General features: G+C 39.6%; 1 protein-coding gene across 5 annotated transcripts in view; it reads left to right on the forward strand.

Moving 5' to 3' along the window:
- The window catches only part of CSNK1G1 (casein kinase 1 gamma 1), a 154,933-nt gene that overhangs the window by 121,480 nt on the left and 19,626 nt on the right, over window positions 1–13,827 (forward strand). For all 5 annotated transcript variants that reach the window (XM_033108343.1, XM_033108345.1, XM_033108346.1 and 2 more), the window contains exons 7-10: window positions 3,588–3,673; window positions 5,526–5,610; window positions 5,876–6,024; window positions 6,657–6,764. In XM_033108343.1, coding sequence (XP_032964234.1) covers window positions 3,588–3,673; window positions 5,526–5,610; window positions 5,876–6,024; window positions 6,657–6,764 — 428 coding nt within the window. The remainder of the gene's footprint in view (window positions 1–3,587; window positions 3,674–5,525; window positions 5,611–5,875; window positions 6,025–6,656; window positions 6,765–13,827) is intronic.

Consider the following 13,827-nt stretch of genomic DNA (forward strand, 5'->3'; position numbering starts at 1 on the left):
GTCTCGCATAGTGCTCCGTATTCCCTTTTTACTTCCCTTTTACAAGGAGACAGACTGTGTTGTAAAGAATAAAGCCATAATTGCTTGGTTTAACTGACAGACTCTAGAAATTGTTCTTCCAAGTGCCTGCTTCCTGGGCTCAGCAGTTCGTGTTCTAATTTTATTGTTCTTGTCAGGAAAAACAAGGACAGACAGGGATGGGTACTCGAGTTGTGTTTGTATAAGATACAATGTAATCATTAAGAAAAAGAAATACAAATCTTATCTCTTTCGCTTAAAGCTATGTGATTTTGATCCAATAACCTTCCTCCCTCAGCCTCAGTTACCTCATCTATGAAATGGGCACGATACCTTATATCAGAGGGTTCTGTGACAATGCATCTAAAATGTTTAGTATAGTGCCTGGCTCTATAGTAAAGACTCTATAATAATAATTATCATTTATTCAACAGAATGTTTTAAGCATCTACTGTTGTCAGACTGAGTTCCTTCATCTCTTAGTGTGGATAGCCATTTCTGCTGGAACTTTTCCTGAGTTTATATCCAAACTTGGACTTCCTAGTTCCAGAGTTTTTCAGGTCAGATCCAACCAGTCACAATATTTTGTCAGTATTAGAGAGAATACATATAGATGGTTGTCAGATGTCCTTTAAACTCTGGCCAGAGTCTCAAACCAGCGAAGTTTACGTAGGAAGTCGAATCCTATTGGTTTTTAAATATGTAGCATCCTTTATGTTGTAATGAAGAAAAAGGGAAGTGTATCTTCAAATGACTTGGAAAGAATTGCCTATTAATTTTGCGAAGGAAGAGAACAAGGGAAGATGTCTTCTAAGCCCGAAATTACCACATCCAATTAGCCACCTTCCCCCATTGATTAAGACAACCCATTAAATGTTCTTTCATGGTTGAAGTTAGGGTGAGAACACTGGGTTACCTAGCCCTTTTACTATTAATACAACAAAATATATTTGACCCAAAATCAAGGATGTGATGTATGTAAACCATGCATGTCTTTCTAATTGGTTGAAAGCAAACCTATATGGTGTAGAAGAATTTTTTGTTCTACTGGTCTCATTGGTGTTGAAACCTTACCTTCTTTGAAAGTGAAAATGTCTTGCATGATGAAGTAACAAGGGTGTGTGGAAATACTGACTTTGATGAATGTGGAATGTTCAAAGAAATACGAAATAAAGCATGGCTCTGCTTTTCGCCCTCTGTTTTTTTCATAAAAGGCCTTAAATGGATTACATTATCATGGGTTAGTTTAGAGCTGGCTGGAAAACAACTTTTCAGACTATCTAAATCAACCACTTTATTTTCAGATGAGGAAACTTAGGCCAAAGTAGACTTAGCCATGCTTAATTTCACATAGATTAAATTAGTGGAAAGGATGAGCCAAGATCTAGATGACCTGACTCTAGAACCACTGTTATCCCATATTCCACAGCTATTTTTCATGGTTGTCAGTATTTGAAAGTTACTTTATTAATTATTCCTGTGGACTTAAAGGTGTTTACACACACACACACACACACACACACACACACACTTTTTTTTTTCTTTCTAAATTTCATTTTAATTGGCTTTGCTCTGAAGAGAGAAGTTGGCCTTTTTTCCTGCAGAGCTGATCAATATTGAAAATGTGGGAAATGTCGCCCTCTAGTCCTCAACTTACTAAATTGCAATCATTTGTCCAGTGAATTTTTTATTACCGAGGGGCCCTCCTTACAGGAAGTGAATATAAAAATGGAGAGGTGATGATGAGTAGGTGTGATGCAGTGTGAGAACCTACCTGCAGGGTGGTTTCTCTGTCTGCCCTGCTTTGTTGGAGGCCTCAGTTCACCTTGCTTGTTCTTTCTTTTTTTGTGTAACTTGAAGCTCTGTTAACAAACTGTTTTTGTCTAATGACTTTGTTTTCAGTTATGTATAAAATTTATTGCATCCTTCAGGCAAGCTATGTAGACAAAAGCTTCTGGTCTTCCTGTTCTATTTTATTTAAGATTATATCAACTGATGTGCATCAACTAATTTTATGTTATTTACATATTTTGTCAGAGTCTCAAACTCTGGGTGCCTCCCTTTCCCATTGGTGACCACTTTTTCAAAAATCTACTTAGGTGGCAATTTAGAAAGTTGCCTTTTTGTTCATCTACCCAGTAGAATACTTTTCACTCTTTTTCATGCAAATTGCCTAAAATTGGTGGCCACAGTTAAACCACGTTGTGCTTTTGTATTTTGAGTTGGCTAAGTAGCTTTCCCTGCCTTCTATATTCTCTTTGACTTTACTTTCTACACAATGAAAGCACAGCCAAGTTTAAGGTAGCCCCTTAGTCTTCTGTAATTTCTTTCGATAAAGCCCTAAGCTTGATTTGGAAAAATAAACATATAAAATGCCTGAAATGAACCATAATTGGCAAATCAGAAATGGAGGCATGTACTAATTATATTCAGTCTGACAACCAAAGAAGATATAGGGTGTTACTCTGCAATTCATTACCATTTTAATCTTTCCAATTGAAAGAAAGAAAAACCCAGCAACTTGTTTTATATGACAAGCTCCCAGAATTCAGGGATCCTGTTTCATTATTTTTTTTTATTTCTATTGAGGAATATTGGGGAACAGTGTGTTCTTCCAGGACCCATCAGCTCCAAGTCAAGTCATTGTCCTTTAGTTAGGTTGTGGAGGGCGCATCTCAGCTCCAAGTCCAGTTACCGTGTTCAGTCTTAGTTGCAGAAGGCACAGCCTATGTCGGAATTGAACCGGCAACCTTGTTATTAAGAGATCACGCTCTAAGCAACTGAACTATCCGGCCTCCCCACCAGCAGCTCAGCTACAGCTCGTTGTCTTCAATCTATCTGTGAAGGGCACAACTCACTGGCCCATGTGGGAATCGAACCAGCATTCCTGTTGTTAAGAGCTTGCCATCGGCCGCCCCCAGGGATCCTGTTTTATGTGCCCATAAAGGGCACCTTAGTAATAAACTTAAATTTTTTCTTAAGGTGGCCTTGGAATCTGGTATACATACAATGGAGCTGAGAGATTGTGCGTTGATGTTTGCTTACATCAAATCAAGTTTTGAAAATAGTTTTTTATTAATTTTTTATGGCAAATAAAAAGCACTAATGCATATGTGCTGGGCATTCTGCAGCTTGAGTCTTCACAGGCCTTTCCAGAATGGACTGTTTGAACAGCTTCAGCTGCTTGATCTGCTGCCCACTTTCCCTGATGGTAACCAAGGGTAATTGTAGCTCATATACTGAAAATAATCATTTCATTTAAATTAATCTTACTTTCGGGAATGTGACCGCATTGAGTGAGGGGTGGTTACTCACTGTTTAGTGATTTGGACTTAGTTTTAGTTTAGGATTTGCTCTTTTCGCTTGATACTTACTTGTCAGTGACAGCTAAGCAAAGGTGGTGCACATTGTTTTTTGGTTTTGACCTAAAATACTATCCCTGGTTTAGACATACAAAGAATTACTAAACCTTTCCAGAGCAGAAGGGTTTCTAAAGGGACTGCTTGGTTTTGAGCCCCTTTCTGCTTTAATAACTGCAAATGTAATGTGTGATCTATCTTCCCTTTTAGAGCAAAGCCGGCGGGATGATTTGGAAGCCCTAGGCCATATGTTCATGTATTTCCTTCGAGGCAGCCTGCCCTGGCAAGGACTCAAGGTATCCTTGAAATTGCTCAGTGGAGGGCTTTGTTTCAATACTCAGTTGTCAATGAAGGGGTTGCTGACTTGATGTCTGCGAGAAGCCCAATGAGGAAGATTGGCTACAGAGATGAGAAGCAGTGACCACTTACATTAGTCTATGTTGTAAATGCTCCCCTGGGCTTTGGAAGCTCTGTTTTGCTCACATTTGTCTTCTTCCCCTTCTGAATCCGTCTTCCGTGTTTTGGGATTTTCCATAATCTCTTCCCTCGTTCCCTCATAGCCTTGCCAGTACTACTTTTCCTGTCTATATTCCTCCTCCATTACCATTATGTAGCAGGATGAGTGTTCCCAGTGTGTTGGGGAATTTCTGGAACAAATTGATGTCAGCAGCTGCTGCACATTTTAGCAGCAAGGCCAGCAGGGCTGGTGTGCCCCTAAAGGGAAGCGGAAAATACTTCTTCATCCTGCATAGGCTAAGTGCCCACCTGAACTAAAATGAAAATCCAGGTTTAACACTGCTATTCAAGGGTTTTATTGGAAAAATGCCTGTGCGGACAATAACCATTCCTTATGAGACATGCAGTTTAAAATAGCCTTCTTTAGGTAGGTGTCACTGCAGTACATTTGTGTTACCGTTAACTATTAATTATAACTATTATAATTACTCTCTGCCTCTGGCTATAGATTAGGAAATAATAAGTTTCTAACCCATTCTAAGTTCCGTTAAATAGTTCAGTGTGAGACATATTTTTGAGTTGGAAGGAATTTATTTCAACGTGTTAGTACAAAAAGAAACTTATTCAGCATCTTTGGGTACTCCTACACCCCCTGCCCCTCCAGAAGGGAAAAATGATCGATTTTGCTGTGCTCTCTAGGACATTGGCCTGAAAAGTAAGGCTTCTACCCCTTCCCTTTGGAAAGATTTTATTTCTTTCCCCTTAAATTCCTCTCTTAACATCTCCTCAGTTGTCTTCTCCTGGTCATACATATCTCCTCATTGATACTGACAGTTATCAAATAGTCTCCTACCATATTTGCTCGTCATACAGCCAAACAGTGCATTCGTGTACGTATCATTAATTGCTTGAAACTTCTTCACAGTCCATGAATCATTTTTGTCGTAGTTGAAGACATAAAATTTCTCCAGCTTACTTTAGAACATTATTGCTTAAAGCTGGTGCAGCAGGCCAGCTCTGCCTCACGGTGATCCCTTGAGTCACATGGTCCAAGCTCCAGAAGCCCTTTGTCTACCATCCTGAGCAAACCAAACTTGGCTGCTTTGAGCCACTGACACACATCAAACCTGTCTGTTAGCCATGCCTGTATCATAGATAACATTTCTTCCTCTGGAACCACATTGGGGAAAGGCGTTTTTTTCTGACTTTTTGTTCTTTTTTAAAAAATTCAATTTCACAATAAGTATGCTGTGGAGCCACCTATCTTATCTGTCCCCACTTAGATTAGCAATATTTTCAGTCTTATCATAGAGCTGATCTAAGAAGGGGAAAGCTGAATCACTTTTGAACCCCAGTGGCCACAGGAGATTACTAAGCTTCTGCAATTTTGAAAATATTGCTACATGAGTTTTGTTTTCCTCCTAGCCACTCGTCACATTACGTTTGATGATGTTTATCTGAGACTACTAAATATATTTGCGAGTAAAACTTTCTGGGGCAGAGCAGATGTTTTGTACATATCTAAATACATCATCTCTATTATATTTCTAATTTGTTAGTGCTAGAAAAACAATTGAGACTGTCTAACTAAAGTCCTGCCAGTTTGAGTGAGACAACCATTGTGTCCCCAAACACTCTGGACCGCTCATACTTAGCACCCGTTTCCAGCTAACGTCTCTTTACTCTCTACAGGCTGACACATTAAAAGAGAGATATCAAAAAATTGGTGACACCAAAAGGAACACTCCCATTGAAGCGCTCTGTGAAAACTTTCCAGGTAGGATGCTAAAAGGACACTCTAGCCAATGTGATTAAGCTTTATAGCAGGTGAAGACTGACTTGGTATCTCTAGACAAAGGTCCAGAAAACTTCCCCATTTTCTTTATTGTTATTTAGACTAAGATAGGTTTTGTCACTTTCATTAGGTCCACAAAGAAAACTCCCGTGTCACATAGTCTGTACTATTCCTTGCGTGGCCCAGAGCTTCTCCCCATGGGAAGCATTCAGCTAACGAGCATGGCTTCTCACCTCTTCCCTCGCAGAGGAGATGGCAACCTACCTGCGGTATGTCAGACGATTAGACTTCTTTGAAAAACCTGACTATGAGTATTTACGGACCCTCTTCACTGACCTCTTTGAAAGGAAAGGCTACACCTTTGACTACGCCTACGACTGGGTCGGGAGGCCTATTGTGAGTATCCTCTTTGTACTGCTCACCTCACGCCAGCACTACCTCACCCCTTTGCTTGTCAGACTTTCTGCTTCGATCGATGGAAAACCATTCCTCTGACTGTAGACTTTACATTTACCAGCCTTTTCAGGGTGACGCCATCGATTGCTCTTACTAGAGTCAGGAAGTAGGTGTAAATCCCTTTACATTTTTAAGATTATGACCAGTATATTCTAAGATACCCGAATTTAAGCCAGTTTTTAAGAAGTTTCATTTGAATAATCCAGAAGCTGGTGCTACCTAAGCGGTTAAGGTGCTTGATTTCTGTAGGAGTGGAACCCAGCACCATAGGAGACTTCTGACTTTGCTCTTCTGGCCAAGCGTCCACAGGGCCTGAGAGCATGCTAACGAACATCACTGGTGGGTGTTTTGTTTTTGTTTTCAAAGGGAAGCTACTCTCCGATGAACTATTGAGGACCAAGCTGCCTGCTTTTTGCAGATAAGCAAACTGAGAAGACAAGAAGACTTGAAACTGCCCTTGGTGGCTGAAAATAATAATGACTTCTATTGTATTAGAATTAGAATGATGTCCTTTGCAGAGGTATTAAGTTGGACCTATTTTCCCCATGTGACTTTTTGTTATATTTTTCCAGCCTACTCCAGTAGGGTCGGTTCATGTAGACTCTGGTGCATCTGCAATAACTCGAGAAAGCCACACACACAGGGATCGGCCGTCACAACAACAGCCTCTACGAAATCAGGTATGCGTTGGCTCTTCATTGTTTCAGGCATTCCCTTTATGTGTGGCTAAACTCAGATTCTGTAGCTTCTCTGCTTACGTGTATATACTGAAATTAAAGACAGCGGGGTTGCCATTTCTTACTGGTGTGATGTGGCATTCTAGCATTTCTTAGGGTTTGTGTAATGGCACTGAGATGTAGCCAGGTGCCTTACATGAAGCATCTACTCTGGAGAACCTGAGCCTGTCAGAGTATGTTAGCCGAAAGGATCTGCCGGACATACAGAATGTATAGGCTAGCCCCCTTTGGGTCTCACCTGCAGTCTAGTGTGCAGCTCTTGCCAATGCTGGTTTTTCCTTGCTCATTAGAAAGGGTGCGTAATTTGGACTTGCAGTTAACCTGGGCATGAACTGGCACCTCCACTCCACCTCTGTCTCTATACCCAGGTGAACTGTAGAGCTAGTTCACATTTCTAGATCTGAGATGGACCTGCAGTGAAGACTCAGCTTTGCTTTAGGCCACTCCAGAGAAGGCCATGTCATCCATCCAGCATTGTCCATGATTTGGGAAACTAGCAATCTATATGAGAGGCTTCTCTCAGCCTAAAGACAGAGGAGGCAAACACGCACAACAATATCAAGTTTGACAACATTCAAAGAAAAGGGTAACTGATTGGGAAGTGAATTTGATGATTTTTATCTTTATATCGTAATAAAAGAGAAAAACGAGGACCCCAGTAGATAAATAAGCAAAGAGTAATAAACATATACATATATGCCGGTGTGCACACACACGGTCATTATCACCTATCAGATTAGCTGCTTGCTCCTCCTCACTTGTTTACATTCACAGGCATTTCTACAATAAAGTGCGACAACACTTACCTCGTAGACGCACATGTGAAAGTACATAGGTTAAAAATAGTATACAGAAGTACATATACACATGTACATACAGTGAAGTATGTGCACAAATATAGTTAGACTCACCAACAAGTACATACTCTTGGCAAAATGTGTGGCATGGCGGGTAAGAAAAATGTGTGTAAAGGAAGGAAATCTGTGTATTAGAAAGTAAATAAAACAGAGTGGGTAGGCAAAAAGATGGGGTTTAGCAAACTGTACACTAATTGGGTCCGTAGTTACATGCTTTAATCAGAGTAGTTGACTAAGAATTATAATTTGACTGACTTCTGATTTGACAACAGAATACTGTTGGCTTTTTGCACTTTTTCTCTACCTCCTTTTTAAAAAGTATAGTCGGGCCTACATACTGACACTCATACATTGCTCTTGACTTTGCAAATTGTTACACATTCTCTAGAAAGTAATTTGATAAATTACTTTCCTCTCTGATAGAATAATCTTACTTCTTGGAATCAATCATAGTAAAACAACCCAAGATACAGATTAAGTTATATGCATAAAACTGTCGCAATGTCATTTGTAGCGAAGTTTTAGAAATGACCCATCTATCCAGTTATAAGGGAATGCTTATGGATCCAGCTCAAATCCTTTAGAATAAACTGGGTTATAATAAAGTGAATTGTAATCCATTTATTCAGTGGAGTATTGTATAGCCACTTAAAAGATATTTAGAGAAAATTGTAGAAACATGAAAGTGCTTATGATTTTTATAGTGAGGAAACCAAAATGCAAATTTAGAAATACCTCATGATTTCCCCTCAGGAAAGAGAAGATGAGAAAATCAGTGTGAGGAAACATTGCCAAAATATTAACAGAAGTAGTGTTGGAAGAGGTAGTATGGGTAATATTTTTCCAAACTATTCTATAATGAGGTTATATCACCTTATAATGAAAAATGTATTTAAATAGAAAAGGCATGGAAAAAATAAACTAACTAGTCAGTGAAGTCTAATCAATATATCTGCCTGTTCATGTGTTTTGGAATATATTTAAACTAAAACATGTGTTTCCTTTTTTGGCCTTTGTTGCTTCAGTGAATTCATAATCAATGCTACTGTTTTGAATGGATTTTAAAAGTATGGAGAAAAAAGATGGTTGAAAACCTAAATTGCCAGGGTGGTAAATGATGTTATACCTAGTACCTAAGTAAAAGTACAATGAGTTTCAATGTACTTTTTAGTGCAAGGTCATTAAACCACTATATATAATTAGGAAATGTCATCTGAAAGGCAGTAAGCTTCCTTTTGAAGAGTTGAATCTTGAAGGTCTCTCTGATTTATCTTTTTTTTCCCTTTTAGTATTTTTAGTATCCCATGGCTGCTAAGGGATTGAAATTCTCCACATTAATGCAAGTTCTACACCTCCTTCCCAGCAGGATTCTGAATCCTTGCTGGGTAAAATTCTTTCTGCTCTGTGTGCGGTAGGGAAATGGATTTCTAGTGTCTGTTCAACCTTTACACTGTGTCTTAGTCTGTGATCTCATAGCTTTTGTTCCATCTTTAGGGTTGTTTGCTTATTTTTTTTTTAAGATAAAAAATTGCAGCTAAATATGTCCCTTTTATAACTTTAGGGATTGGAAGCAGTATGATTTTTTAGACCAATTTTCTTCAAGTTTTAAAATCAGCAAAAGAAAGTAAAATCTCTCCTTGAGCAAGAGTGAAAGATATTAACTATATTTTTTCAGGAACTTTGACTCAGTAAATCTAGCTGAGAACCTACTATGTGAAAGTATGTCCTGGGGATACCAAGATAAGTAAGGAGTCCTTGTTCTCAAGGAACTGACAAGCAGATAAGCCAGGTAGCCAGACTACTATAACACTTGCAGAACAAATAAGCCTCCCAAGTAACAAATTGTTAACATCAGGGATTATGAGACGGAGACATTACGTCTAGTCTGAACATGACAAAGAGTTTCACGAAAGAAGCTGTATTTGAAATGCTCTTGGAAGAATTAAGTGGAAACCAAAGAGGCATTCCAAGCAAAAATATGGGCAACAACAAGTTAGCTAGCTCCATTTTGCTAAAATACATGGTGTGAACAAAGGAGACAAGACTAGGAAAATAGGTTGGAGCCATTTAATGAAGCTCCTGGAATGCTGGGCTGGCGAATTGGTACTTTTAATTTCAGCAGGGAATAGGTATGAAAGGTTTTGAGCAGAGGGGTGATATGATCAAAACTTGGCTCTTGGCAGGCTCTTGCTGCCAGGTAAGTTCAAGCGATTGTATTAGTTCTCCATCATGATGAGAATTTTTAGGGAAAATTTGCTTTGCTGGTCTAGGTTGTAGGTATATTGAATTGAGTACTGTTTAGTTCCTAGATGTAGTAATAGATCCCAAATGTAGTTCCTATTTAAACTCACCTATGTTGAATCTGTCTTTAAAGCTATTTTTTTAAAACTATTTTAATACCAGAACAATATTTTTGAACATTAATTTTACCCAGCTAGAAAACTGTAAGTAAATCATGAATTTGGATCAAGTAAATATTCCTAAAAGCTAAATCCATTTAGAAAGATCCCAATAGGTTAGTCTTTTCTGTCGTTTTACCCCTTGGTATTTGTCCTTTCCCAATTCCAAAGATGGTAAGTCTTTCGGCTTTGGTTCCTCTCCAAAGAACTGCATTACCATCCCTCAGGAAGGGGATGAAAACTTTAATAGTTCTGCCTATTTCTACCTGCAAAGCTTTCCTTGCATTTTGTGATCACCTTCAGTCAGGAAGTACATTCTGCTGGTATCCAGAGACGTAATATTGGAGTGCAGTATGTGGTACTGTGGAAGGTTTTATTCAGTGTGGAAGGTTTTGTTCAATATGATAAATACAGAATATTGCATTGACTGGGATATGTATGCAGCAACACACTTCCTGCTCTTTCAGAACTGAGTCTACGCTTGTGACAATCCTTACTTGGGTAAATGCTACACAGGCATACGCTACCATGGCGGTTCAGCAATTTTGATAGTTGCCATTTTCTCCCCTTGATTCCTTTTATTAGGTTGGTGCAAAAGTAATGGCGGTTTTTGCAGTTATTTTTAACCTGTTAAACCACAATCACTTTTGCACCAATCTAATTGGTAGGTTTTCTGTGGGCATGTGAAGAAGAGGTACTTCGCCTAGAAGGTTAGAACCAATGGAGGGTCCCATTAGCCATCAGGAGCTATTAAACTCTACCAGACATGGTATCCTATCCCTGATAACACTGAATCCCAATATATTACTTACTTGTTTTTACATACGCTGCATATGTTTAAGGAAAGGAGTTTATTCTTTGTAGTTTTCTATTAGATGAACTGTTCACTTGCAAATTCTCCAGTTTGACTAGACAGGAAAATGTGAATCAAAGATCAGTAAAGCTGATCCCTCATCCTTCCAGAACCATATTTAAACTAACTCAGTACCTTATAAACACACAAGAAATAAACAACAATACCTAAAAGGGTCGAATCATATTGAGTTCTAAAGAAGATGTGCCCCCGGTAAAAGAGTGGTTCAGATTTATTTGTATATTTGTATCTAGACTCCAAGGGATTAGATTTAAGGAATATACAGCCTCAGAAAAATATGTTGTGGTTTAATGCTGTGGTGCTTACTGAATGAAGCTTGTTATAAGCATAGCGTTTCCAAAGGGGAGATTAGGCCAAATTACTAACCAAGATGGGCAGAGATCTTCATAAAATAAATGTCTTTATTACTTTTTTTCAAGTTCAGTAACCTTAAAAAAAAGCAAAAGCTGATTAATTCTTCATTCCCTTCCTTTTACAGAACAGTGCTTCATTTTCAGCGAGGTTCAGTGTACTAGTAGTTGAAAGGACAGATGAGATTGTTCAGAGATAATTTGCCTCCTTCTGACTGTGTGTAATTTCCTAACTTGCTCTCTGCTGTCTCGCAGGAGCTCAGGTGTAGAAATTACACACTTGCCCTGCCATCCTCCAGCGTAGAGCTCAGTGTAGAATGCGACTGGCTCTCATCATTTCTGGTATCTTAAATCCAAGGGGGACATTGAAACAAGCTAATGCAAAACTAAAGTACAAACTTTTTCTTAGTTTCTCCCATTCTGTCACCTAGTCACTGCTGCTCACCTTTGCTCTTAATTCTCTATTCTTTATTTAAAGTTTTCTTCTGTCTGCATGCATTCTTTTCTTTTTTAAAGCTGTTTATTTTTTATTTTTTTTATTTTATTGGGGAAGGGTAACAGAACTTTATTGGGGGAACACTGTGTACTTCCAGGACTTTTTTCTAAGTCAAGTTGTTGTCCGTTCAGTCTTAGTTGTGGAGGGCGCAGCTCAGCTCCAGGTCCAGTTGCCGTTGCTAGTTGCAGGGGGCACAGCCCACCATCCCCTGTGAGAGTCGAACCGGCAACCTTGTGGTTGAGAGGATGCGTTCCAACCAACTGAGCCATCCGGGAGCTCAGTGGCAGCTCAGCTCAAGGTGCCGTGTTCAGTCTTAGTTGCAGGGGGCGCTGCTCACCATCCCTTGCGGGACTCGAGGAGTTGAACTGGCAACCTTGTGGTTGAGAGCCCACTGGCCCATGTGGGAATCCAACCGGCAGCCTTCGGAGTTAGGAGCATGGAGCTCTAACTGCCTGAGCCACTGGGCCGGCCTCTGCGTGCGTCCTTTAATGTTTTGTATTTCAGCAGACACCCTTTGTTCTGAGGCACTTCTTGTAGGAAGGTGATTCTAGAGTAATCCTACCTAGATAAATTTTGATTCTCTAAGGGAAGTATCTTCTACCATTTTAAGTAAGAATATGGCAGGATCTGAGGAGAGAGTTTCAGACCTCTAGGACTGTTCTCGTGACTTTTCTCAGAGCGTCACAGAATTTATACTGTCATTTCTGCGGGCTCCATAGCATGGAGCTTGGTAATAATCCCTTCCATGTTGTTATCAGTGATTTTCAAACATCCCTGATACGTGATCAAGTATGTAGAGTACAGGAAGTCACTTGTAGCACATGTGACAGGTTGCATGGAGTAACCCCTGTCTGGCATAGGAAAATTGGTTCTATGTCATAAGCTTAATAGAAAGATGTCTTTAATTTTATTGAAGTATATATTTCAATAACTTTACCAGCTTTTTTTTATTTCATATTTAAGGTTCATTACACCCCTAAAGTTTTTTAAGATGCTTCCTTTACCATTCTGAGTGCCCCGTTCTTTCTTCTTCATTTATCCCCACTACATTAAGAAAAAATTTTGGGCTGGCCAGGTGGCTCAGGTGGTTGGAGCTCCATGCTCCTAACTCCGAAGGCTGCCTGTTCGATTCCCACATAGGCCAGTGGGCTCTCAGCCACAAGGTTGCCAGTTCGATTCCTCGAGTCCCGCAAAGGATGGTGGGCTGCGCCCCCTGCAACTAGCAACGGCAACTGTACCTGGAGCTGAGTTGCGACCGACACAACTAAGACTGAAAGGACAACAACTTGAAGCTGAACCACACCCTCCACAACTAAGATTGAAAGGACAACAACTGGACTTGGGAAAAAGTCCTGGAAATACACACTGTTCCCCAATAAAGTCCTGTTCCCCTTCCCCAATAAAATCTTTAAAAAAAAAAAAATTGTCTTGGAAGTGTGGTAAGACAACGTAATCTAGTGTGTTCATTGCTAACCTTTGGTACCATTCAGTCTCCATTCTTGTTAATTATATTATATGTGAGTCTAGAAGACTGACATGGGAGGCCAAAATGTTCTGTATAGATGGCAGGCAACTTTTAAAGTATTTTGGGAGCCATAAAGTGAAATAAAGTTCTTTGTGAATAATCGAAATTAATTTTTCAAAATAACTTTATATAAAGAATAGGATTTGATGATTTGTTTGTTACAACAGGAGAAAGACACCTGCCTACCTTTGCTTCAGAACAGTAGCTTTTTCTCCAATGAGAATTTGAAATCACCCCATAGATGGGGTGGCATCTGAGGGGCTTTCAGACTTCTTTTCTTGCCCTCTCATTGGTGTCATTCTCCCCACTGTCTGTCCATTGATCCCTGCCACGTGACTGCTGGAAGAGAGAAATTGGTTTCCTCTGCCCTAGGCACTGGTGGTGATTTTGACTTTTTATAACAGGCTTCTGTGTTTTCCCTGAAGTATTTTTTGGTTAGCTTTACCTTTGATTTATGCTATGCTGGGTTGCTTCTTCCTTGTTTCCACACCCACCTCCTGGATGG

The sequence above is a fragment of the Rhinolophus ferrumequinum genome, chromosome 6 (assembly GCF_004115265.2).
Source record: "Rhinolophus ferrumequinum isolate MPI-CBG mRhiFer1 chromosome 6, mRhiFer1_v1.p, whole genome shotgun sequence".
NCBI lineage: Eukaryota > Metazoa > Chordata > Mammalia > Chiroptera > Rhinolophidae > Rhinolophus > Rhinolophus ferrumequinum.